At 34.5% G+C, this 26,849-nt stretch overlaps 3 protein-coding genes, 1 non-coding gene and 1 pseudogene across 7 annotated transcripts; 2 read left to right on the top strand and 3 right to left on the bottom strand.

The window, feature by feature from the left end:
* Positions 1-878: 878 nt before the first annotated feature.
* Positions 879-5,251, top strand: LOC143537675 (serine/threonine-protein kinase BSK7-like). 2 transcript variants are annotated; one of them, XM_077031391.1, is made up of 11 exons: positions 879-1,075; positions 1,722-1,941; positions 2,702-2,919; positions 3,301-3,436; positions 3,535-3,668; positions 3,744-3,849; positions 4,021-4,106; positions 4,208-4,396; positions 4,476-4,628; positions 4,706-4,819; positions 4,904-5,251. In XM_077031391.1, exons 2-11 carry the CDS (start codon positions 1,863-1,865, stop codon positions 5,144-5,146), a joined length of 1,458 nt encoding a protein of 485 aa, XP_076887506.1. In that variant the 5' UTR covers positions 879-1,075; positions 1,722-1,862; the 3' UTR covers positions 5,147-5,251. The 2 variants fall into 2 exon arrangements, with proteins under 2 accessions (XP_076887506.1, XP_076887507.1); XM_077031392.1 differs by having other exon boundaries at positions 924-1,096.
* A 576-nt stretch (positions 5,252-5,827) lies between these two features.
* TRNAC-GCA (transfer RNA cysteine (anticodon GCA)) lies at positions 5,828-5,899 on the bottom strand. Its single transcript has one exon. It is a non-coding gene; the product is annotated as a tRNA-Cys (tRNA).
* A 1,160-nt stretch (positions 5,900-7,059) lies between these two features.
* On the top strand, positions 7,060-8,928 carry LOC143537684 (anamorsin homolog; annotated as a pseudogene). Its single transcript, XR_013136106.1, has 7 exons — positions 7,060-7,231; positions 7,307-7,458; positions 7,555-7,638; positions 7,710-7,859; positions 7,924-8,067; positions 8,212-8,286; positions 8,804-8,928. The product of XR_013136106.1 is annotated as an anamorsin homolog (transcript).
* On the bottom strand, positions 8,912-10,934 carry LOC143537639 (ASI1-immunoprecipitated protein 3-like). The gene is made up of 3 exons (XM_077031363.1): positions 10,871-10,934; positions 10,007-10,075; positions 8,912-9,411 (listed from the first exon to the last, which is right to left on the bottom strand). Exons 2-3 carry the CDS (start codon positions 10,031-10,033, stop codon positions 9,046-9,048), a joined length of 393 nt encoding a protein of 130 aa, XP_076887478.1. The 5' UTR covers positions 10,034-10,075; positions 10,871-10,934; the 3' UTR covers positions 8,912-9,045.
* An 8,858-nt stretch (positions 10,935-19,792) lies between these two features.
* On the bottom strand, positions 19,793-23,499 carry LOC143537638 (ASI1-immunoprecipitated protein 3-like). 2 transcript variants are annotated; one of them, XM_077031361.1, is made up of 3 exons: positions 23,255-23,499; positions 21,478-21,546; positions 19,793-20,352 (listed from the first exon to the last, which is right to left on the bottom strand). In XM_077031361.1, exons 1-3 carry the CDS (start codon positions 23,492-23,494, stop codon positions 19,978-19,980), a joined length of 684 nt encoding a protein of 227 aa, XP_076887476.1. In that variant the 5' UTR covers positions 23,495-23,499; the 3' UTR covers positions 19,793-19,977. The 2 variants fall into 2 exon arrangements, with proteins under 2 accessions (XP_076887476.1, XP_076887477.1); XM_077031362.1 differs by lacking the exon at positions 21,478-21,546.
* Positions 23,500-26,849: the final 3,350 nt, after the last annotated feature.

The following is a 26,849-nucleotide window of genomic DNA, read 5'->3' as shown; positions in this document are numbered from 1 at the left end:
GCGGTGTTTGCTGAGGTGACCTAGAGTAGAGGCTCGAGTTTATAATGTGTTATTTAACTTTGTTATTCCTAAGCCACGTTGGGTCGAGGTAGGCGTAGTCTCGAGGGGTAATAAAGTAAAAGAAAATATTGCGTCAGCGTGTTCACCAGCATTCGTTGCTGACGTATTTTAATGATATTTTGTAGGTGAACAAGATTAGCGCTTGGAATGTCGAAGTGCTACATTTTAATCCGATGGCTCGAATTTATTTTGTAAACTTAATATATGGTGTTTTGTAATTATGAAACAAGTAATACTTTTTGTAACAACTTAAACGAGTATTTTATAATCCCGTCTTTTGAATATATGTAAATGTTATATTTTGATCCTTAAAGTTTTATATGTCTTCCGCAAACTAACGCAACTCTGATTTATTTACAATTATGGTACCAACTATTGGTCACACTTCTAAGCCTAAAATGGGGGTGTGACATTTTAATTACCCATTTACCTATTGAAAATTAGTAAAGCATATTAATTTGGACTAGCAAAACCAACCATGCCTCTTTTTTTTTTTTTAACTAAACCATTACCTATTACCTACTATAAAATAAACACCTACTAATTCTTTAATCCAAATACAAATTTTGTGGTGCATAGAAATATTCAATGCTTAATCACATACTTTTTGTCCTTATACTCATATTTAACACATAATCATAGTAGTCCTTTGGCTAATGGGGTGGTCAAACAAGACAATTAGCAAAAACAATAAATAAGTTTAAAAGGTTTTATTGTCGGTGCAAAGTTGAAAATCCAGGACAGTAATTGTTTGCACACTTGGAATGCCAAAGGGATCTCATAATAATAATAACAATAATTATAATTATTATTATTATCAAACAACACACATGCTTTCAAGATTTCTCATTTCAACTCAATTTCTTCTTTCTTGATCTTGATCTCGATCTCTGATTCATTCAATCATCCAAGAGAGAGAAAAAGCAAGAATCTTGAAGGACCAAGTTGTCCTTTTTAACTCTTTGACCCATCTGGGTCCAAGAATCTGCAGCTCTTCTTGAATTTTTAAACAAAGGTTTGCAAGATTTCTTGATGGGTATTGATTCTTAAGTGTCTGATTTGATTTGGGTGTTTTGGGTTTGGGTTTGTTAGTTTAAAGTTGAAAGCTTTAGCTGATTTGAGCTTGAAGTTTGGTGCCCTAATATGATTCTTGAACTTGTGGTTTCTTGATTTTTTTTGATTTTCAAGATTTTTTGATGGGCATGTTGCATTAGTTGCTAATAAGTAAATTTGTAGATCAATTGGTTGAAGTATAGCTTTTAAGCAGGAAAAAGGTTTTACCTTTTGAAGCTTTATAGTCACTTTTTTGCCTAATTTGTATACTTTTTTGAATCTTTCTTGAATTAGGAGGAGTTTTATAACTGGGAGTTTTTAACTTTGTAACCCTAGTTAGATTCTTGTAACTGTAAGTTACTGATTTTTGCTAATTTAGGGTTGATTTTTATATGTGCATGCTACATTTATGGATAATAATGGAACTTGTAGATGCAAAGTTGAGATCTTGCTGATTGTGAAAAAGAATTTGGAGGTTTTGAGTTAGAAAAAAGCTATTATTTTTAAAAAAGATTATGCTTTTAATCTTGTTTTGTAGCATTTCAAGATTTGTGTTCTTTAAACATTTATTAGGCTAGCCTAATTTGTGTTCCAATGCTGTTTACCAGGTGTTTTGATGTTACAAAAAGCAGAATCTTGATTCCTTGGTTATTAATTATTAAATATACTGAATCTTGATCATAAATTATATATATTGAGAAGTCAAAGATTACAAGTAAAGGTAAACTATCTAGAGCTTATTTGAAATCATGGGCTGCGAGTTTTCTAGAATGTGCTCGTGTTGTGATACCGTGCAAGATGGAGTTGTAGCTCAACCTGGTAATGTTGGTAAGTGAAAATACTCATTTTGTTCATTTAGTTTGCTAATATATATATTTAAAATTTTAGACCCTTTACAATTTAGTCTAGTTTGAATAACTTTTTAGGCCCAATGAATTGTTGTTCACTTTTACTTAAATTGGTTTTAATCCATTTATGTTTGTTCATCTATGTTTAGTTATGTTTGTTCGTTTACGTTTGTGAATCGTTTGTTTGAACTGTTAACAAACGAACATACTGGACACAAACACTTTTATGTTCTTAACCAACGAACACGGACAAGCGTTCTTTTAATTGTGATGTTTGATTGTTTGTTCGGTCAAAGTTAAACAGGCTAACATGAACATGCTCTATTCGTGTTCATTCTGTTTGTTTACAGCCCTAGACGTGGGTTATGTTACGGGCCAATTTGTTAAGCTAAAAGATACGACTAAAAAGGAAACAGGTTAAATAGGTCATGAAAGTCATCTAATTACGGTTTGATTGAATAAAATCGTTTAAAACATTTTATGAAAAGAATCATGTAATTATTGTTAAATTCGTGTTTTTAAATCAGAAATTAAGAAACAATACAAAGCTTATGCGGGTCGGCTTGACCCGACAGGCCAACACATTTTAAACTGGATCCATTATGAATTTATGATCCGCCACCCGACACGCCTGCGCAACTTTGCTTATTTTGCCACTGCACACATTATCATTATCGTATCAGAAAATGGCTTATGTTTAGTGGATTTGATGTTTTTATTTATTTATATTTTATGGACAGAAAATGAGTTGGGTGAGGCAAGTGATCTGCCGGCATTTCGTGAATTTTCTATCGAACAATTAAGGACAGCTACTTCTGGATTTTCTGTTGAAAACATTGTTTCTGAACATGGGGAAAAAGCCCCTAATGTGGTCTACAAAGGGAAGTTAGCAAATCAAAGGAGGATCGTTGTCAAACGGTTTAATAGATCCGCTTGGCCTGATCCGAGGCAGTTTCTGGTAAATACACTATATATAAATATTTATTTTTTTATGCATAGTTTTTTATTCATGTCATTGTGTTGGCTAAAGTATTTTTTGGGACCTGAAGAATTATAATAAGATAATATTAAGCTATGGATGGTTATGCAATTTTACATTTATTTCATTAATCAATTTTTATGGCAAGTATGATTGTGTTGATCTTAAATAATCAGAATTGGTTTATTGTTTACATATGATTATCTACTAGAATTTGTTTACTTTTGCTTATTTTTAGGGATTGTGATACTTGAAGTAGATATATGCATTCTTTCTTGTGCTTTATTTATATTTCTTGATTAATCAAAAAATGAATATTTTTTTTGAGTATGTTCAACTTAATTTTGTGTATCATAACAGGAAGAAGCAAGAGCTGTTGGTCAGCTTCGGAACCCTAGATTAGCCAACCTGCTCGGCTGTTGTTGTGAAGGTGATGAAAGATTACTTGTGGCTGAATTTATGCCACACGAGACCCTTGCAAAACACTTATTTCACTGTAAGTTGGTAAAAAAGATACATTTTTCTTTCTTTCAACAAATTAAGTTAAAAACAACATTTTAAAGTTAAAGTTATCTTTTTTGAATCTTGAATTAGGGGAAACACAACCTATGCAATGGGCAATGCGCCTACGGGTGGCTTTGTATCTTGCGGAAGCTTTAGAGTATTGTACTAACAGAGGACGTGCTCTTTATCATGATCTTAATGCATATAGAATCGTCTTCGATGATGTATGCTATTAACTTTATTTATTTAACTATTATTATTTTGTTCAGCTTATAATATCTTTTTAAAACACTTTGTAGGATGTAAATCCAAGACTTTCTTGTTTTGGTTTGATGAAGAACAGTAGGGACGGAAAAAGTTACAGTACAAACTTAGCTTTTACCCCTCCTGAATATTTGAGGACTGGTATTTACCCTTTATTATTTTGAGCACATAATCACATATAAAATATCATTTTTACTATGTGTGCAAAAAAAGTTTGTATCTTTAGCATTGTCTTTTCATTTTTTTTATAGCAAATTATGATTTCTTGATTTCTTGATAGCTGTTTTTTGTTTTTTTTTCTTGAAATTGTAGGGCGGGTCACACCCGAAAGTGTAATGTATAGTTTTGGCACCCTTTTGCTCGATCTTCTAAGTGGAAAACATATTCCACCTAGCCATGTATGTGCATATTCCAAAATTACATTCATGTTTTGTAATCACGAAAGTGCATTTTAGTAAATAGTCAAACTGCTTATGTTATACTCTAAATATATTATCAGGCACTTGATCTGATACGAGACAGGAATCTTCAAATGCTTACTGATTCATGCTTAGAAGGTCAATTCTCTAACGATGATGGAACCGAGTTGGTACGGTTAGCTTCACGGTGTTTGCAATACGAGCCACGTGAGCGCCCAAATCCAAGATCATTAGTTTCTGCTTTAATTCCTCTGCAAAAGGAAACCGAGGTAATTTATATTTATCTTATCATTAGATCACACACAAAAAAAACATTTTTTTTAACTATAATGTATAATGGATATGCAGGTGCCATCTCATGTGTTAATGGGAATCCCACAAGGTGGATCCGCCGTGCCGTTAACCGCACTCGGAGAAGCATGTTTAAGAAGGGATTTAACGTTTATACATGGAGTTATGGAAAAATTGGGGTATAAAGATGATGAGGGTGCTGCAACTGAGGTCTGATTATTGACTTTCTTTTTTTTTTGGTATTTTGACTTTTTAAAGACGGATATGCTTGACTTTGACTTTTGCAGTTGTCATTTGGGATGTGGACTAATCAAATACACGACACGTTAAACTCCAAGAAAAAAGGTGACTCGGCTTTTCATCATAAGGAGTTTAAAGCTGCAATAGACTTTTATACTCAGGTTTGTATTTGTCATCTAAAAAAAGTAATATCCAAAAAAACATCAAACAAACGCCGGTTTTTTAATGTTTGTGTTTTTTTGCAGTTTATTGATGTTGGAACGATGGTCTCACCAACAGTGTTTGCTAGGCGAAGTTTGTCATATTTAATGAGTGATAATCCACAAGAAGCACTTAATGACGCGGTACAAGCACAAGTAATATCGCCTATTTGGCATATCGCGTCTTATTTACAAGCGGCTGCTTTATTTGCACTCAGGAGGGAAAACGAGGCTCAAATTGCACTCAGAGAAGGCACGGTTCTTGAAGAGAAACATGAAGCTGTTTAAAAACTATGTGAGAAAAGGGTTTAACTTGTTTGTTTATGTTGAATTATTTTCGGTACTCGTTTGATAAAATTGGTTTTTTGGTTATTTGTCGCGTTTTTTATAAAAGATTAGGGGGTGGTGTAATGACATGGTTTTTACTTGTTTCTTTAAGGAAAGTAATGACCTTTTTCTTTCTTCATGTTAATACAAATCTTTGGTGGATGGAATGGATTTTTATTAAATAATTTTGGTTATTTAAGCTTCAAACTTTAAAAGAAACTTCAAAAAATGAGTTTTGTTATTTAAGTACTACTACATTATCTGCAATAAGCTTTTCAATGCTCATAAGTTGTTGTATTCCTACTCTTCATAATTTTCTTTTCATGAAAAATGTTTTGTAGTATGATGCTTAATATGATTTTGACTTAAGTTTTTATTTGCAATAAGCATGTTTAATATTCTTAAGTTGTATTCTACTCGTGTAACCTGTGTGTTCTTTTAAAAAATGTTTATATTCGTCATAATTTTTATAAAATGAACATTTTGAAGAAAAAAGTGTGTGTGATGCCTTTGAATAACTTATAGAATTAAATAATCTAGTTTTTATTTTAAACAGTCAGTATAGAGATAACTGCAAACTTAATCTGAAGACAAAATATATCAATCAATCAATGACAAAATATATAGAAGTTAAAAATAAAAAGGGCCCAACCGGGTTCGAACCGGTGACCTCTTGATCTGCAGTCAAATGCTCTACCACTGAGCTATTGACCCTTGCTTGTCGTTTCGTTCATCATCATATATTTTATCTGGTTAAAACAATTTAATTGCCAAGATTAAGTTAACAACACTACTAACCAAGCTGTATACAACTACACAAGCATCAAGTATGTGAGAGAAACCATCCAGTGTAACAACATATATCATTACTTATATAGTTATATTATAACAAACATATCTATATCAGTTTTCCTTAAAAAAATTATTATGGTAATGTTGTTGTCATGTGACATAAAGGTCGTAGAAATAAACTCTTGTAAATATACAAGATAAAGGCCGACTTGATCTATTTGATAACCCCAAACTGTTCACTTTAAGAACCATCTTTATCATTTAAATAAATTTTGATACAAACTAATGATTTTGATCCGTTCAAAATGTTAAATCGAGTCGTTAAACCATTAAACCACGCAGTCCACCAAAGCCACCCGTATGATTTGCTGTTTTTTAAAACCATAGTTAATAATTAATTAATAGTTTAGCATATAATTTTTTTTATCAAAACATTCGTGACAATAAGGCAATCATCATTTTTTTCTTTTATTTGATCATGGGAAGGGAAGCGAAGATTTGGACTACATGCTATAGTGGGTCTTTGGACGGCTATTACTTTAATCCCTTTATCACTTGTATTTTCACAAATTTGTCTTCATCTTTTCGGTTCAAACATTGATACGAAATAAAACTCGTGGAATTATCGAGTCCAAGCTCGAGCCTTGTATGGAAAGATTGTTTAGGCTCGTCTAGTCTTAACCAACAAACCTAGTGTATTTTTTAAGTTATAACTTATTTCAACTTCTATATAAAAGTTTCTCACCGCACAGTCGAGCTCAAGCTGAGCTTTGGCTCGTTTAAGGTACCCGCGCACAAGCTCGAGTAAGAGTCGTTTTTTTCTTTTCAAAGTATATCAATAATTAAAATGTATATAAATTAATCAATAAGTAATAAACGAGTTGAGCCTGAGCTTGAAAAATAACTTACGAACCGAGCTCGAGTTCTCATAAGTCAAAATGAGCCAAGCTCGAACCTGGTCTATCTCAACTCAGCTCGTTTGCACCCTTAGTTTAGAAGTAATATAACTAACCTAAACATGATGTATTCGTGTTTCCCCTCGAAAATCGTATGCTTGAATATGACAGCTGATTTAGATATATATGCGTTTAATTTATACGCGTATCATACACAAAGTTGCGCGCTTCAACGTTGTAGGACAAACAGCAGTAACAGAGAATGTTGTGATGCCTCTTCATGAAGTACTAAATGCATTAAGAATGCTGAAAAATGAAGATATCAATCCTCTTATCATCACTCAAGCTTCATTACTAAGTACATCTCCTTTTACGTGCATGTTAATGACTTGAACCTCTGTAAACCGTCATCATTTGTTATTATGAGTAACAGGTTCCTTGCCAATGGACCCGTCATCCGTTGATTTTATCATATGCATGAGTCAATCACAAGATTTCCCGGGTGACAAGCTGTTTCATGAGTTTTCACGGGTGTTAAAGCCCGGTGGAGAATTGTTGGTTCATCAAGATGCTGCTAAAGATAATGTAAAGGCATTTCACTTATTAAACTCAAACTACACTCGGGTTTGAAACTTTGAATATTGAATATTGAATAATAATTTCTCTTTGACCATTTTGCAGACAACATCCTCGCTCGAACGCGAATTATTAGTCGCAGGTTTTTCAGATATTGAGGTGGTTCAGATGGGTGTACAGTCTTTTGGAGTAAGCAACTGGCTTTTATTTCATCTTAAGATGATGAAAGTGTTAATCGAGTTCGGTTTTCTTGACAACAGGTTAAGGGAAAGAAGCCTTCTTGGAAAACCGGCTCATCCTTTTCTCTTAAGAAAGCCGTGAAAAACCTACCAAAAATCCAACTAGTTGATGAAACGGATCTTATTGACGAAGATAGTCTTTTATCCAAAGAGGATTTGAAGAAGCCCGCGGTCCCATCTGGTAATCCCATATACTTTGATTTTTACGATAATATTTTGTTTCTTATTTTTATAGTGTTTATAATATGGTTTTGCAGTTGGAAGCACAAGGAAAGCATGCAAGAACTGTGTTTGTGGACGGGCCGAAGAAGAAGAGAAAGTACAAAAGTTGGGAGTTACTGTTGACCAGCTTGAAAACCCGCAGTCAGCCTGTGGCAGTGTATGCTCTCTATGTTAAACAGTCGGGTTAAATGGGTCGGGTTGAGTTTTTTATGTATTATATTATATATCAAATGCGATTAGTAAACCGTATTATCAAAGTAATAATTCTATATCTGACATACGTTTTTGTGTGCAAATGCAGTGTGGATTAGGTGATGCATTTCGTTGCAATACATGTCCTTACAAGGGTCTTCCTCCTTTCAAGCTGGGTCAGAAGGTATGTTAGGGTGTAAGCGACCCAAGCCGCTCGTGAGATGCTCGAGATTGGCTAGCTTATACGAGCTCAAGCCTAAAAATAAGCTCGTTTAGTAAATGAGTCCGTGCTTCACCTATTGATCTCAAGCTGGCTTCTAAGCCCGCACAAGTCTTTTATTTATATAATTTTTATATGATATGTCAAATATATATTTTTATATTTATTATTATATGTAAAATTATGATAAAATAACTAAATAATATATATTATATTAAATATAAAAATGAATTATAAATGTCTATATCTATAAATTATTTTATAAATAACAAACAAGCCAAGCTCGAGCTTAAACACTACTCACGAGCTCCCTTAAGCTAAACAAGTCGAGACGAGCTCAGGCCTGGCTTGTTTACACTTTACAGCTTACACAAAACTCTTTTATTTTTAAGAAACCATTGAGTATTATTACTTTTGATTTTTGACCCATAATGATGCCTTTTCTTAGTGTAAACCATGGTAAGAAATTTCATATATGCAGGTGTCATTATCTGAAAATTTTCTTGCTGCTGACCTTTAAAGACCAGAAGAAAGAAGAAAATATTCAACATCACATACGAGTGTTATTGACGGTTTTGATCGAAACTTTGTATGGAATATTTATGGAAGCAAATAAAGTAATTAATTACGCTTTGTTCATAATCTGTATACATTTAGCAAAAGATGAATAAGCCATGATATTGAGCAGACTTCTGTAACACTAACAACATATGATTTATAACTTCAATGACTCTTTGGGGCGTTGGCGATTGTTTTCTCAAGAAGCAAGTTGATTTCATGTTGTTTAGCATCATCATAACATGTGTCTACTAACTCGGTGAGTTTCTTATATTTGGAATCATATATCTTTCGAACTATGAAACCCGGCTGGTCTTTAGCACACGGGATCTCCTTGTTTGGTGGGATAAAGTGAACGCGACACTTGTGCATAACATTGTTAGCCAGGAACTCGGACTTATCAAAGCTATAGAAAAGTTCTTTTGACTCGCTCGATTCCCACTTTTCACCGTTTTTGTTTACTGCTACTTCAAGTCGATAAAACCTTTGTCCAGTCACTGTAATCCTTCCATCTTGTGTTGCACTAATATCCTGTTTACATAAATGAACATGAAAATATGTTCAATATTGAATGAATGAAAAAAATAAAATGAACCATCAACTAATTTTGTAATATGTAAACCACCATATAATAAACAAAAATAGAAAAACTACAAGAAGCCATACAAATAAATTTTACCAAAGTACATCAAAAAAATCACTTTATCATATTTTGACATATTAAAGTCCAAAACTTGTCTCATGTAGTTATGGAAAATTGCAGACTAAAATAATGGTTTGCCACTCATATAGTCATCAAAATTTGATAAAAAAGAGTAAACCGCCAAAATCGTCTATGAGAGTTCGGTCATTTTTACGACTTTTTCAAACGCAGTGATGTTTTTAGATGTGTTTCTTTACTTTTTTTCACTATATTACATAGAAAATGCAGCAATATAAAGGCTACAATATGAATGCTAACATATGTAAACAAGAAAATATATCATTTTATCTTGACCAATTAAAAAATATAACTCCTTTTCATGATTTTTTAATCAAATTTAGAGTTTAATATAGATTAAAATAAAAATTTAACATAACTTCATAACAAAATTTATATAAAATTTAGTATGAAAATGTGAAATACCTTGATGATAGCCACAGAGGTCTTCATGTTCTCATAAGGGTCATCTGGAGCTACAAGAATAGCATCCTCCTGCAATCAAAACACGTCTTAATCTTGAAATCAAAACTAACAAATTATTACATTCAGTAAAAGTTATGCGAACGAGCCGAGCTGCTTGCGAGCTACTCGAAACGAGCCGAATCTTTTTGAGGTAGAGCCCGAGCCTCAAATAAAGCACGTTTAGTTATCGAGCCTGGGTTTGAGCATTGTGTATTTTTATGTTTTGTCTGTGTTGATTTTTATGTATTAATTTCACACCCGAGCTTTGGCTCGTTTAAGTTACCACACGACCTCGAGCCAAGCTTAGACTCATTTTTAAGGTTTTTCTCAAAAGGAATAAATACATATCGTGACAACCATATTTATTCCTTTTGCTTTTGACGCTTTTGGTTTCCTCGCGCCCGAAGCTATGAAGTTACTTTTGCCGAGTTCAAGTAATGAATAGTAAAGTAAAGTTGTAGAGTTCAACGGGTCATGCAATGTAACGTTGTGACTTAAAGATCAGCCAATGTAGTTTTAAAAGGATTGGGTTTTACAATTCAAAAATGGTGGCAACGCGCAGCTTGTTGCTCAATGTGATCACTACTTTTTAATATTGTACGCAAATTATATAGAAACTAAAAAAATATGTATATAAATTTAATTAAAAAATAATAAACGAGCATGGAGCAAAAAATAAGCATCGTTTTGTATAAAGGGCAATATGAGGCGAATAGACAACTCATGAGTGGTACATGTAGGGAACATGATGGCAGCTTTATCAGTCTATATGGGTAAAAAATAAAAAAACAACTAAAGAGCCGAGCTCAAGAAATGATGACTTACGAGGTGGTAAGAAACGCCACGGGCTTCGAAGGCGTTGAAATGATTATGTATTATCGATTCTCCTGGATTGGCTTTATGTCATCTCTAACTTCTTCGTATTCGTCCATTGCAACAAACAAACCCTAACATGCAAATAGTATGTTACTTGTCGGCGGTGGTGTGGGCTAGATACATATACTACTTGTTTTTACTATTTTACTTCTTTCTTTCAAAGTTATCTTGTAATATTTTTTTGAAAAATTGGATTTAAATAATCCAAACTATTAGGTTTTGGTCAATAATAATCACAACTAACGATGTAACTAGTGGCAATCCCAACTTTCAACTCTATTACTCGTAACAATCCCACACTAACTGACCGTTAACTTTGTTTTTATTTACACAAATAGTCCCCTTGGTTTACGCATAGTATAGATTTGATACACCTAAAAACCATTATATATCTCTCTCTTTATATCTCAGTTTCCGGCCGTCACCACCACCGGCCGCCGCCACTAACACCAGTCGCCACCAGCCAGCTGAGCCACCACGAACCACCATCTTCTTTTAGTTTTTACTTTATTTTTTGTCTAAACCACCGTGGACCACCCCTAACCGATGAAATCTGCCACCGGTGAGAAAGGCGATATATCTGTGAAGTGGCGGTTCAGATGTGTGAACATTAATTCCAATGAAATGAAGCTGATGGCCGGAATCGTTTGTTTTGTACAGGTTAGGGGTAGTGGACCGTGGTTCAGACGAGAAAGAAAGAATACGAAGATGGCTGTGCACGGTGGTTTATGTGAGAACGAAACAAAACGAAGATGGTGGTGTACAATGGTTCAGGTGACGGGTAGCGACCAGTGGTGGTCGTTGTAGCAGCAGTCGGTGGTGGCCGCATCCCGTTGTGGTGATTTCACGCAGAAGTTTTATTTGATAAACAATTAAATTTATTTTAATTTTTAAAGCATTTATTTCTTTCAATAAAAATAAATAGGTAATTATTAATAGTTACATTTTCTGTTAAAAAAATACTTAACATTTCGAATTTGGAATAATCAATATACCAAATTATTACGATATAAATAATAAATAACGGTACAATTATATTATAATATACGTAATTAAAAATTAAGCCAAAGGGACTATTTGTGTAACTAAAAACAAACGGAGTTAACGGCCAGTTAGTGTGGGATTGTTAGACTATACGCTATGGTGAGAGGCTTCGAAGCCCCTTCACCGTGACACGTCATCGCCACGTAAGCAACGGAGAGGCATCGAAGCCCGCTATGGTTTGAGGCCACCAAAGGCGCCCCTATATATATATATATATATATATATACTAGACAAGTGCCCGCGCGATGCAGCGGGAAATACAGGCCTTAATAATCACGTAAGAGATTTTTGGGTGCTCATCGTTCCATTTGAAACCGTGGATTAAGAATTCTTATTTTAAACTCAATTTAGTAGCAAAGTACAAATGAAACCGAAATCTAACCATTGTTAATGGTTTGTTTTTGTTGGGTCTTAATTTTCAACGGTTTGGTTTCAGTTTTCGATGACAAAAAACAGCTTGGCTCACGGCTTAGTTTAAAACCATCAAAACCGGACCACAAACAACTATCGTAAGATGTTATTTTTTTAAGTGAAAATAAACTATGACAATATCATACTCAAATTAAAGAGAATTAAATGCTTGTTTTTATGGTGCAATTTTTTTTAAAAAATATTAACGTATGAAAAAGTTATGAACGTTTAAAAATCGTTGAGGAATTTGAGTTAAAAGTGAAATTATAAAAAATATATAGTTAAAAGATTAGGGATTAGAGTTGTAACTATTCTTTAAATTTCCAAATGTTGATTAAAGTTGAGAGGGCAAGGTTGTAAATAATTTGAAGAAATATGAAGGAAACGTTAAATTTAGTGTTAGAATGACTACTATACCCATATTTTAGGTTGTACTATGTGTTTAGAGAATTGTAAATTACTTAAAATTAAGTGTCTTAATTTACCCATAAGTGGTGCATTATATATAGTATAGATAGAGATGGCCAAAAAAAACCGGTTGGGGAACCGGTTTACCGGTTTAAACCGGAAACCGGTTTTTACGAAAAACCGGTTTTGACCGGTTTAGAAACCGCCGGTTCGTCTTTCGGTTACAAGTTCTAGATCCAAAACCGGTTAACGAACCGGTTAATGGAAAAACCGGTTTTTTTTATTAACCGGTTATGGAAAAACCGGTTAACCGGTTTATAACGGCTATATGCCCGTTTTTTTTGTTTTTTGACCGTTTTTTTTTTTACCATTTTACCCCCCACAAACATCTATATATAGTTTAGGTTGGGTATTGGTTAGATCACACTCGATTATACAACTCCAAACGCTCTAAACGTTTATTTCATACGCGATTATTTTGTTATCTCACGCTCAATTATACCACATTACCACTCCATACGCTCTTATTTCGTAGTCGTTTATTTCATACTCGAGTATACCACTCTTATTTCGTAGTCGATTATCATGGCATCCCAAAGTGCTGCTTCATCCGTCAACATGGGTGCCTCGAACACGGGAGAAACGGTCGTTCGGGTCATCCCCACGAAACGAAACCATGATGTTTGGCAACATTTCGACCTATGCGAAATGTCTAACGGTAGCCAAAAAGCTCGATGCAAACATTGTTTGAAGTTTTATGGCAAAGATGCAAACTCCACTTTAAAAGCGCATGTACAAAGGCCCTTTTGCAAGGCCTTGAAGAACGAATCGGGAAGTAGTTCGCAGCCGGAGATGACGAATCAAGGAGCGGTGTTTACGTACGACGTTGAAGCGGTACGTCAACAGTTTTCAAACTTTGTGATTCAACAAACACTTCCTTTCAACCACTTCGACAACCCTCAATTCACGGAGATGATGCAAAACTATGTTCAACCACGCTACCAACACGTAAGTCGTTCGACCCTTAGAAGAGATTGTCTTAAAGCATGGAAAAACGCTAAATCCGAACTAATTTCATACTTTTCAAACTTACAAACTGGTGTAAACTTAACAACGGATGTGTGGTCGGTACCTCATGGTTCGCCCGACTCATACATTTGTGTGACGGCTCATTGGGTTGACCCCGAGTCGTGGCAAATGATGAAACGAACCGTTGCGTTTCAATTGTTTGATTACCCGCACACGGGTAGAAATATTTTTCAAATCTTGGATAAAGTCATTCGACAATAAAAGATTGAACATAAAATCTTTTCAATTTCGTTTGATAACGCGTCCAACAATACGACCGCGGTTAGCCATTTAAAATTAAAGTATAAACCTATTTGTGATGGAGCGTTTTTTCATAGCCGATGCATTGCACATATTATCAACTTGGCCGTGCAAGATGAGTTAAACGTGATCGAAACGCAAAGAAACAATTTTAAAAGAATGTTACGAGATGTTTTTAGCAATAATAAAACATTTTCAAGATACAAAAAATTTTGTGTAGAAGCTAATTGTCAATGGTTGGGGCCAAATTGGGATTGTCCAACAAGATGGAACTCCACTTGTAATATGTTTGAGAAAGCCATCAAACAAAAAGAATCATTAATTGCGTTTCATCAAATTTTGTCAAGTAGGGGTAAATGTGCACCGTACGATCCTATAAACTGGTTATTGATTGAAATCGTTACGGAGGTCATTCAAATTTTTAAATCTTGCACAACTAGTTTATCCGGGGTTTACTATCCAACAAGCCCCATTGCTTTACCAAAAATTGCTGTCATGTGCACAAAGTTGAGTGAACTTCATTGTAGGGGTGCACCTTATTTTGATATGGGTGTAAAAATGAAAGAAAAATTTAGAAAATATTTTCAAGAACTACCCGCTGTTTTGACATGTGCTGCTGCGTTAAACCCTTGCATCAATGTTGGTGATGTTGAAGCTTTAATAGAAAAAATTTGTGATGAGCTAGGGTTAAACGACGATCAAAACCCTTATTATAGCCAAACTTTAAAGAATGCTTTCAACACCACATTGTCAAACATGTATGATGTCTACCTTACAAAATACGGGTCGTCTTCCCGAATTCATGACTCGTTAAGAGCTGTTGCCCAATCCCAATCCCAAACCGACCTTGAAATGGGGATGTACTACATGATTTGGGAAGACGCCGGTAAACGTCAAAAGGTAAAGACCCCAAGCAGTGAACTTGGAAGGTATGGTGGTACCAACTTTGTGAAACACATGACTCCGGATGAATTTAGAAGTCTTGATTTACTGGCTTGGTGGAGAGGTAAGGAGGATGAGTTTCCGATCCTCGCCGCCATGGCCAAAGATTTACTAACGGTCCAAACTTCCACGGTAGCTTCGGAGTCTGCTTTTTCTGTTTCTGGCAGGGTTATATCGATTAAGAGGACTCGACTCACTGCACCAGCTATAGAGATGTCGATTTGCTACAAGGATTACTTGGACTCTTTAGATAGGGCACAACATCAACGCTCACTCGAGGGGGAAATGGAGTATGAAGCGGGCTTGTATGAAGACGAGGTCAATGAAGGACACACTCAACCAATGACCGATGAAGAAGCCGCGTACGACGATTACCTAAGAAATAGCTCGGGATCGGGTAGCGAAGAAAATTATTTAAAGAAACAGCAAACATGGAGGCAAATCATGAGTAAGAAACAGCAAGTTGTTCATGTAATCGTGTCTAAGCATTCTTTTTCCTAATATGTGCTCTTATTTACTTGTTGATTTGGATTTTTCTAATTTAGTTAAAGAAACAGCAAACATGGAGGCAAATCATGAACAAACTGCGATTGGGAACAACAGGAGCATCTGCTAGTTCACGATTTAATGTTTGTATTTTTGAGTTAAATCATGAACAACAGTTCTTGGCAGAGATTTCTTCAGTGTTAATGATTTAATGTTTGTATTTTTGAGTTACGAATATGCGATAACGATTTAATGTTTGTATTTTTAATGTAAAAACTATAAATGAAAGTTATGTGTTTTTAATCTTCGGTTTGTTGAAAACACATTCACCAACACACACTCATACTCATCTTCCAAGCAAAGAACCCTAACAACGAAAGCAAAGAATGGCTTCGGTCAGTCCGTTTTGCCTTGTAGTTACCGTTTTGCCTTTTAGTTACCGGTTTGTTTATACTGTGAAAAAATAATGGTCTTCATTAAGTACAAAATATAAAAAACAAATATTCGTATCTGAAACCGCGAAATTTAAAAAAAAAAAAAAAACCGGTTAATAAAAAAACCGGTTTATTAACCGGTTCTAACCGGTTTCTAAACCGGTCCTAACCGGTTAGACCGGTTAGGGTTTTGACAGCAAAAAACCGGTTATTAACCGAACCGGTTTTTTTCCGGGCCAAAAAAAACCGGTCCGGTTAATTTTGTGCACCTCTAAGTATAGATATGCATATGTATGTATGTGTGTGTGTGTGAGAGGGGGGCCCACATTCACCATCAACCGCGCCGGCCGTTGGAACCACCCAACCTTCGGCGCCCTTGGTTTGACGGAGCCCCACGGCGGCGTTCGGCGCCCATCGGCGCCCGCCACCTCAGCAAGGGGCGCCCCATAGCGAAGAGTCTTATGAGTAATAGAGTTGAAAGTTGAGATTGCCACTAGTTACATTGTTATTTTAGATTATTACTGGTCAATACCTGATATTTTGGATTATTTAAGCCCAATTTTCCTATTTTTTTAAAAGGGAGTACTCCTGAAAGTTGTTCCAATCAAGAAACTTTTGTGCCAATTAAGTCACTGAACTTTCATTTTTGTTTCAATCCTAGATATTTTACATGGATTACAGGTAATATAGATTTTTTTAATTTTTTAATGTTTAGTTTGCATAATAACTTTTAAAGGTTGCGAAAATTAGTAAAAATGCGAAATATAATTTTAAAATTCTGAAAATTTGCAAAAAGAGTTCGGAAAATTGAGGTTCAGGTTAGAACGGGTCAAGCTCGGAACGGGTCAAAACGGGTTTCGGGTCAAAAAAATTTTTTTTGAACCAACGAATCAACGCGTTTTCAACACGTTACAACACATTTTAACAGCAAAAGCTCGTTTAAGTGATTTTTTTAGTTCGTTTAAGCACCTAACAGCTCGTTTAAGCGATTTTTAAGTTCGTTTCAGCACCTAACAGCTCGTTTAAGTGGTTTTTCAGTTCGTTTAAGCACTTAATAGCTTGTTTAAGCGATTTTTCAGTTCGTTTCAGCACCTAACAACTCGTTTAAGCGATTTTTCAGTTTGTTTCAGCACCTAACAGCTCGTTAAAACGATTTTTAAGGTTCGTTTTAGCACCTAAAAGCTCATTTAAGCGATTTTTCAATTCGTTTCAGCACCTAACAGCTAGTTTAAGCGATTTTTCAGTTCGTTTCAGCACCTAACAGCTTGTTTAAGCGATTTTTAAGTTTCGTTTCAGCACCTAACAGCTCATTTAAGCAATTTTTCAGTTCGTTTCAGCACCTAACAGCTTGTTTCAGCACCTAACAGCTCGTTTAAGCGATTTTTCAGTTCGTTTCAGCACCTAACAGCTCGTTTAAGCGATTTTTAAGGTTCGTTTCAGCACCTAACAGCTCATTTAAGCAATTTTTTAGTTGATATCAGCACCTAACAACTCGTTTAAGCAATTTTTCAGTTCGTTTCAGCACGTAATCGCTTAAAAGAGCTGTTAGGTGCTGAAACGAAATGAAAAATCGCTTAAACGAGCTGTTAGTTGCTAATACCAACTGAAAAACATTTAAACGAGCTGTTAGGTGCTGAAACAAACCTTAAAAATCGCTTAAATGAGCTGTTAGGTGCTTAAACGAACTGAAAAATCGCTTATACGAGCTGTTAGGTGCTGAAACGAACTGAAAAATTGATTAAACGAGCTGTTAAGTGCTGAAACAAACTTAAAAACCGCTTAAACGAGCTACTACGTGCTGAAACGAACTGAAAAACCGCTTAAACGAGCTGTTAGGTGCTGAAACGAACTGAGAACTCGCTTAAACGAGCTGTTGGGTGCTGAAACGAACTGAAAAGTCGCTTAAACGCGTTGTTAAGTGCTGAAACGAGCTGCTAAATGCTGAAACGAACTGAAAAAACCGCTTAAACGAGCTGTTAGGTGCTGAAACGAACCTTAAAAATCGCTTAAACGAGCTATTAGGTGCTGAAACGAACTGAAAAATCGCTTAAACGAGCTGTTAGGTGCTGAAACGAACTGAAAAATCGCTTAAACAAGCTGTTAAGTGCTGAAACGAACTGAAAAAATCGCTTAAACGAGCTTTTGCTGTTAAAATGGGTTGTAACGTGTTGAAAACGCGCTGATTCGTTGGTTCAAAAAAAAAACTGACCCGAAACCCGTTTTAACCCGAACCTCAATTTTCCGAAACTCTTTTTGCATATTTTCGGAATTTTAAAATTATATTTCGCATTTTTACTAATTTTGCAACTTTTTAAAGTTATTATGCAAAGTAAAAACATTGAAAAATTAAAAAAAAACTTAGATTACCTACTATCTAGGTAAAATATCTATGATTAGAACAAAAATGAAAGTTCAATGACCTGATTGTAACAAAAGTTTTAATCAGTGACCTGAGTGGAACAATTTTTAAAGTTGGCTACTATTCTATGGAGTAGTCATTTTTTTAAAAGTGCATAAGTTTGGCTTGGGCATTCCTCGGATAACCATACCGCCGATTGCCATTTGACGGACGTTGTGCTACCACAAGAGCAAAACTCTCTACGGTGGGACGAAAACCCAGAAGGGATCGAAATTCGAACTAACAACCTTACACAATACCTAGCTTAAATCTTTCATTGCCGTAATACACCAAAAGTGACACAAGTATTGATCGAACTTGGGCCTCTATTGAAAAAAATTTCAATACCAATAGGCCACCATAAATTGTATTTTTAATTATAAATTAGTCATTATTAATTAATTAATTATTTAATATGAATAAGATTGAGGTTTGGCGACGCAAGATTCCTCGTTGGGCCAAGTGGCGGTCACGATTGAGCCATGTCAACCTTACCTTGTGGATAATTTTTAGTTCCGACCCATAACAAATGTAATTGAAATCGACGGAATTCGCATCGACTCACTTTCGCAACGCACGAGACCGACATGACTTACTAACGCTCGAGTTTTACCGGTATGTTTTGTTTTAGTTCCACTAATGTGCATTCGAGTGTTGCACTGTTACCTGCGTTAAAAAATTATTTTTTTCTATATACTATCGGTGTCTTAGAGAATTTAACCTATTATATTTTTTGGTTTAAAATTATTTAATGTTATATTTCAGGGTTCAGATCTCCTCCTCAAATCGCGTTGCAATACACGCCCTTACAAGGGACTTCCTTCAAGTTGGGTTTGAAGGAATGTTAGGGTGTAAATGATCCAAGTCGCTCGTGAGATACTCGAGATCGGCTCGCTAAAAGCTTAAATCAGGACACGCTTAAACAGGCTCAAGACTAAAAATAAGTTTGTTTAATAAACAAGCCCGAGATTCACTTAGCTCGAGTGGGCTTCTAAGCCTTAACGAACCTATTGTTTGTAAGTTTTTTTTATTTGATATGTTAGATATGTATTTTATTATTATATATTTATATGCAGAGTTATGATAATACAATTAAATAATATATATTATGTTAAAAATAAAATTATATATATATATAAGTTAATTATAAATTATGTAAAAAATAATAAATGAGCTGAGCTCGAGCTTAAAAAACTACAAATGAGCCGAGTTTGAAGTCTTGTAAGTTAACAAGCTGAGGATAGGCTTGTTTACACAATGTACCCAACACTACAAACCTCTTTGAAGATTCAAAAACCATCACTAATATTACTTTTGAATTTAACTCGTAATAAACCGTGGCCGAATCATACATTTTTGACCAATAATAAGTCAATCGCGCCCATTTATTCTTGCTGCTGACATTTGAAGACCAAAAGAAAGAAGACAATACTCAAGATCACTAGTTTTACCGACGATTTTGATCAAAACCTTGTATGGAATACTTGTAGAAGCAAATAAAGTAATTCGTTATGCGTAGTTCATCATCTATATATACATTTTACATTTAGCAAAAGGTGAATAAGTTATAATGTAGAGCTGTTTCTATACAACTAATATATAGCTTACAACTTCAACGACTCTTTTGCAACGGTGGCGATTGTTTTCGCAAGAAGCAAGTTGAGTTCATGTTGTTTAGAATCATCATAACATGTATCCACTAACTCGGAGAGTTCCTTGTATTTGGAGTCATATACCTTTCGAACTATGAAGCCTGGTTGGTGTTTAGCACGTGGGATCTCCTTGTTTGGTGGAATAAAGTTAACACGACACTTGTGCATAACCGCGCTAGCCGGGAACTCAGTCTTATCAAAGCTATAGAAAAGTTCTCTCGAGTCACTCGATTCCCACTTTTCACCATTTTCATTTACTGCTACATCGAGTCGGTAAAACCTTTGTCCGGTCACTGTAATCCTTCCATCTTGTGTTGCAGTAATATCCTGTTTACATAAGCGAGCATGGAAATGTTATGGTCTAGATATGTCATATGAGAACCCAACCCAAAAGACTGGTTTGGCGAGTGAGAAAGTTCATTATCTTTTTTCTCTCATCCGCCCACAACAACTTTCAGAATATATTAAAAAAATTATAACATTGAACTTTCACAATGTATACTCAAATTTAGTTTTCCCATATAACATTTTCTCTTTTCTCTACTCACAGGACTCATACCATAGTACCATGCCATATAATTTACAAAACTCAATATAGAACGAGTTGAGAATGCTCTAAACCCACATATGTTGCAACCGACGTGAAACAAGTTTCATACCTCACATTCTTGCAATGGTTTCAGTACGTATCATAAAATGAGTCCAATATATAATAAATGTAAAAATAAAATGAACTACCAACTTTTCTAATGAAAGGAAAAATATCACAAATTGTTGTAACCACCATGTAACTTTAAAAGAGAACAGGGAAACCAAAAAAGAAAAACTACAACAAACCATACTAGAATGGTAATGTTGTACTGTTTTAACTTATGTATTGGTCAATTTAATCACTAATTACACATTTGTGATGTGATCGGTTTTATTATTTTCTTTATACCATCGAATGTATAATTTTATTTACTTCGTAACTTTGAACATATTAGGGGTTGTTTGGCAAGATAAACCATTAAGATACATGACCAATTAAGAAGTAACTTTTAAACCATCCAACATCTTTTAAGTGAATCAAATACACTCTATTTCTGATCACGTAGTCTCTTGTTAAAATCATTTAAAGTCTAACAATCAACCACAAGTTATCAAAATATATATAAAAAAATCAAGTGTTAATATATAAAAGCCTAAACATGCTCACGTGCTTGTAAAAAAATCAAGTAAATAATGACTGGCTACTGATGAAGTAACCAATAATTGTTAAAAGTAATAACTAGTAATGTCAAATGTCACCGCATTTATATTGGAATCTCTATATTATCCGAAAATGTTTAAAATTTTCACTAATTTTAGTGTTTTATCAAATTCTCTAAAATTTGATATACGGATCGAAAAGTAATTCTCTCTGTATTAATTAATTACTCCATTCACTTCATATATGAAAAGGTGAAATACCTTGATGATAGCCACTGAGGGCTTCATGTTCACGTAAGGATCATCAGGTACTACAAGAACGGTATCCTCCTGCATGTCCGACAATCAAACAAGGTGTTACAGCATTCTCAGCAGATCTTTTATAATTTTATGAGAGGAATCTCTAAATTTTTTTAGAGGTTTAGTGGTTGTGAGTGGAGGATAAATAATTTTCTAAAGAGAAATAAATTTAAAGGAATATTGTTTATCTTCTAGTTGTTTTTTAATATATTTAAAATTGATTATGAGTAGAGGAAAAAGAAAAGATAATGATAAATATATAAAAAATATTATTTAATTATATATAATAGAGAAAATATAGTTTTTTTAATGTAATTATATAGATAGAAAAAAAGAAGCTGCTGGGAACACTTACGGTATTCACATTAGAGTTTTTATCTGCATCTTTATAATTTAAACACATTTTTCTTTTGACTTTTTGTTTACTTTTCACAACCCCCTCCCCCCAACACAACAACCAACGCGTTTATCTAAATCATACTCATAATCACTTCTTTTATTATTCTAATTCTTCTTTTCCATGCACTCATAATAAATTATAAAGAACTGAGCCTTTAAACTTTAGATATAATAAATTATAGAGAGTTGAGCCTTTAGAAACCAAATATAGATATATAATTTAGTTTTCAATAAATTTTTTCTTAGGCTATGTGTAGTGGACTACAATTTTGGGCGACAAAAGGGAACGGGGCAAGAACACCGCCCCGGGGACGACAACTTGGGCGATAAAGGGGCGAATAGGGCTGGGCGATTGCTTTTTGTCGCCGGCTAACTCTTTGAAGATATTATTATTATATTCTTGTGTGTTTGGTATATATATATATATATATATATATATATATATATATATATGTTGGGCCACAACACCACTACACCCCAAAAACAAAAACTCATCATTTACTGGTTGAACGTCACATGGCGTAAAACGATCCAATTTGTAACCCCCTCCACTACACATAGCCTTATTAGTTTATAGAGATTTCAATGTGGTGGTGTTATAGCTATTTCATGTACTTTTACTTTATACTATATAGAATGCTCATTATCTAAGTAAGCCTTTCTGAAATGGAATGTCAACCATTCATACTGATTTTGACGTTTCATACATGAGTCATCCAGGAATACCATCAAAGAGGAAACCCACTAGTGTGAGAAAACCCCATTCAATCAGGTTTCGAACCTGTGACTATCAAGATCCCAAGCCTCAATCACGTCCCCATGCCCTTAGATCAGAAGACCAATTACATAAAAGCTCCAATGTGAATGCTCTTTGTTTAAGAGCGTTTTCAAAACTACCTTCAATACTTGAGTAAGCCCTCTTGAGATGGGATGTCACCCGTCTATACTAATTTTGGCTCTCCAGCCTGACTCACTCACAAACACCGTCAAAGAGAAAACCCACCATTGTAAGAAACCCTTAATCAGATTTCAAACCTAAAACCCTCTCATTAGTAGTGGTTCATGTGTCAAATTTATGTTTTTTTCTAAACAAGGTAAATTTCTTTGTAGCGTATGAGGCTCGAACTTAAAATTTTTAAATGTTTAAAAGACTTTGTTTCAGTTACTAGACCACCAACTCCGAACATGTCACATAGTTAATGGTTTTATTGTTTTTATATAATTAAATTATTTTCAAAATTTTAAATGACCATTTGTTATTCTTTTTTATTAGTCTAACAACTTCGCTGTGAAGCGCGGGGTCTACTACTAGTTTAAAAAAAAATGTAGCACGACTTACAAGCTGGTAACAAACGCCACGCGCTTCGAAACCATTGAAATGATATCTTTTTGATCCTCCAATGCATGAAACTTTAACTGCATTTCCAATCGGCTTTACACCGTTTCCAACTCCATCTTCTTCTTCTTCATCGTCTTCGTATTCGATCAAGCCGACCCGCAACGGTGTTGGTGGTGGTGGAGAGCCGGAAGAGTGGCCGGAGGGAATAGAGGGAGTGTAACCATCGGTAATCTCCGCCATGGTCAGGGTGGCAGAGTGTAGCAGTGGGCAGAGTAGTCTGATTATATGGAGGGTGATGGGCTAGATATACCAGTTCTTGTTTTTACTATTTTACCCTTCTCTCTATCAATATTTATTTATTTATTTAGTAAAAGTTGGGTTTGTTTAACATCAGTTTTAAACGCCGGCTTTCTTACAGTTTTTACGTTCACACATTTCAATTTGGAGATTCTCATTGTCTTATTTAGTTAAGACTATGTTGTTTTAACAAGCATGTAATAAATTTAGAGTTTGGTTTGACCGCTCTCATAGGAAATCATACAGTCGTTTGTCACTTGACAGCCCTTGTACCACCACAAGAGCACGACTCTTTATGATGGGATGAAAACGCAGATGAGCTCGGAATTCGAACTGATAACATTTCAAAGTCTAACTCAAATATTTAATTGTCAATATCCACCCCCGACGTGACACAAGTGAAAGTCAAACTTGGATCTTCACAAGAACTCACTTGGCCCACAAGTGGGGATGTGACTTTCGTATACTTGTATTTTCTAAACTTAATAGTTGCGTTTATTTAATTGAATTTGTTAAATAAATCTAGTTTAGTACTTTAGCTAAGACTACATTTTTTAAAAATTATTATTTATTTGCTTAAATAATCTTTTTAATTAAAACTAGTATTAGGGCCGCGGCTTTGCCGCGGGACCGTCGCATTGTGGCGCGTTACGTTTGGAAATGTTAACATCATTTATATCGAAACTTTGATAAAAATAAGATGTCGCAATGGAAAATCCAAATATTGTAAAACATCATGTTCTTAATATTATAAGAGAAAAATAAATTTGTAAAAAAAATCGAAACCTTGAAACAACTTTGAGGGGTTGTATGTGCGCTTCGATGACTTGTATATTACGATAACACATCTACGTTTTGAGTTAAATTAACATCAAAACGTAGATATATAAACTTGTCGCAACAATATACTATAAATCTAACATAACATCTAAAGTTAAAAGAGTAAAACAATAAAAACCAAAGAAATGAGACTATGCCATAAATTAATGTATGTGAACTTGAGGGAGTGAAGTGCAAAATTTGAGGTATAACTGGTTTTGTTGGTTATTTCTATTTTTTTAATGGCGTTTGGATCCATCATTAATACCCAAGTGAGCCTTCCTGAGACGGGATGTCAATCGTCCATACTGATTTTGACGCTTCAGGACTGACTCACGCAAGAACACCATCAAGGAGGAAATCCACCACTGTAGAAACACCCCTTTGAATCAGGTTTTAAATCTAAGACCTTAACGATCTCAAATCTTAACCATCACGCTAGTGCTATTTAGCCAGAATGCCAATTGATGTGGGTTACTTCTAATAACCCATGTGTGTGCTCAAAAGAACATGCATTATAATGTTTTATCAAATGCTTAGAACTTTGTTAAAAAAAAGTGAAATATTAAAACATAGAAGCCTAAGAATACGTGTAATACAAAAGACAAAAGAATAATGGGTGAATATCATGCATCAAAAGCTTGTAATATGTGCATTAAATATACCAACATAATTGAATAGTTATCTCTCCTCACAAACGAATTCTACAAATTAATATACATAATAATAACTAAAAAAAGATTATTGATTGACTGGAAAATGAGATAGTAAACGTAAAATTAGAGGGTAATGAGTTGACATTCTTCTTTTATTTTTTCTTTTCAAATCTGTGACTTGAACTCAAAATTTTTTTCTTTTAAACCAAATTGTTTAAAGATTTTACCTTCATTGATGGACATAACACTTACTTGACAACTTTTTTTACTAGATAGGAGATACAAATATGAGAATTTTAAATGAAACATGTTACTCCTCCGTCAATTGAATCAATATCTTTATCTTTTTTTTTTATTTTTTTTAATTTAACCGGAAAAAAATTGAAGTTTTTTAACTCTTTTGAAAAAAAAGGTTTTCTTTAACTTCTGTTTATCCACTTTTTTTCCTTTTTCTAATTTGGTTCTTATGTATCTTTATAACATTTTTTAAATATTTTATATTAAATGATTTGATGTAACACAACTTTATAACAGTTATTTGATATGACATAGTATTCTTTGAAATTATTTTTTATATGTATATAAATTATTTTATACAACACAAGCTTATGTAAAAATTAAATTTGATTTTACAATAAATTCTATAAATAATTGATATGACATTAGATTTTATAAAAATAATATTCAACATGACAAAATATTGTATCCATACTATTCTATATTTCTTTTATATGGTATACATATGCATACCAGTGACATGCTAGCCACACTCACCACTTACAACTAGAGGTGCACAAATCGGTTTTTTTGAAAAAACCGGTTCGGTTTTTAACCGGACCGGTTTTTTTTATCCAGAAAAAAACCGGTTCGGTTAATAACCGGACCGGTTATTAACCGGTTATTATTGCTGAAAACTCAAACCGGCCAAACCGGTTTGGACCGGTTTAGAAACCGGTTAGAACCGGTTATTAAACCGGTTTTTTTATAACCGGTTTTTAAAAACCGGTCTAACCGGTTAACCGGTTTTTTTTTTTTTTTTTTTTTTTTTTTTTTTTTTTTTGCTTTAGGGTTTAGGGTTTCGTTGTTAGCATTCTTTGCTTGGAAGATTAAAAACACATAACTTTCATTTATAGCTTTTACATTAAAAATACAAACATTAAATCGTTATCGCATATTCGTAACTCAAAAATACAAACATTAAAGAATGTTTAGACACGATTACATTAACAAGTTGATGTTTGTTACTCATTTTCTTCGCTACCCGATCCCGAGCTATTCCTTAGGTAATCGTCGTACGCGGCTTCTTCATCGGTCATTGGTTGAGTGTGTCCTTGATTGACCTCGTCTTCATACAAGGCCGCCTCATAGTCCATTTCCCCCTCGAGTGAGCGTTGATGTTGTGCCCTGTCTAAAGAGTCCAAGTAATCCTTGTAGCAAATCGACATCTCTACAGCTGGTGGAGTGAGTCGAGTCCTCCTAATCGATATAACCCTGCCAGAAACAGAAAAAGCAGACTCCGAAGCTACCGTGGAAGCTTGGACCGTTAGTAAATCTTTGGCCATGGCGGCGAGGATCGGAAACTCATCCTCCTTACCTCTCCACCAAGCCAGCAAATCAAGACTTCTAAATTCATCCGGAGTCATGTGTTTCACAAAGTTGGTACCACCATACCTTCCAAGTTCACTGCTTGGGGTGTTTACCCTTTGACGTTTACCGGCGTCTTCCCAAATCATGTAGTACATCCCCATTTCAAGGTCGGTTTGGGATTGGGATTGGGCAACAGCTCTTAACGAGTCATGAATTTGGGAAGACGACCCGTATCT

Source organism: Bidens hawaiensis, unplaced genomic scaffold, assembly GCF_021521415.1.
Source record: "Bidens hawaiensis isolate Kalapana, Puna unplaced genomic scaffold, B.hawaiensis_p1.1 tig00011271_1, whole genome shotgun sequence".
Taxonomy (NCBI): Eukaryota; Viridiplantae; Streptophyta; class Magnoliopsida; order Asterales; family Asteraceae; genus Bidens; species Bidens hawaiensis.
This window is presented reverse-complemented; position numbering and strand designations above follow the sequence as displayed.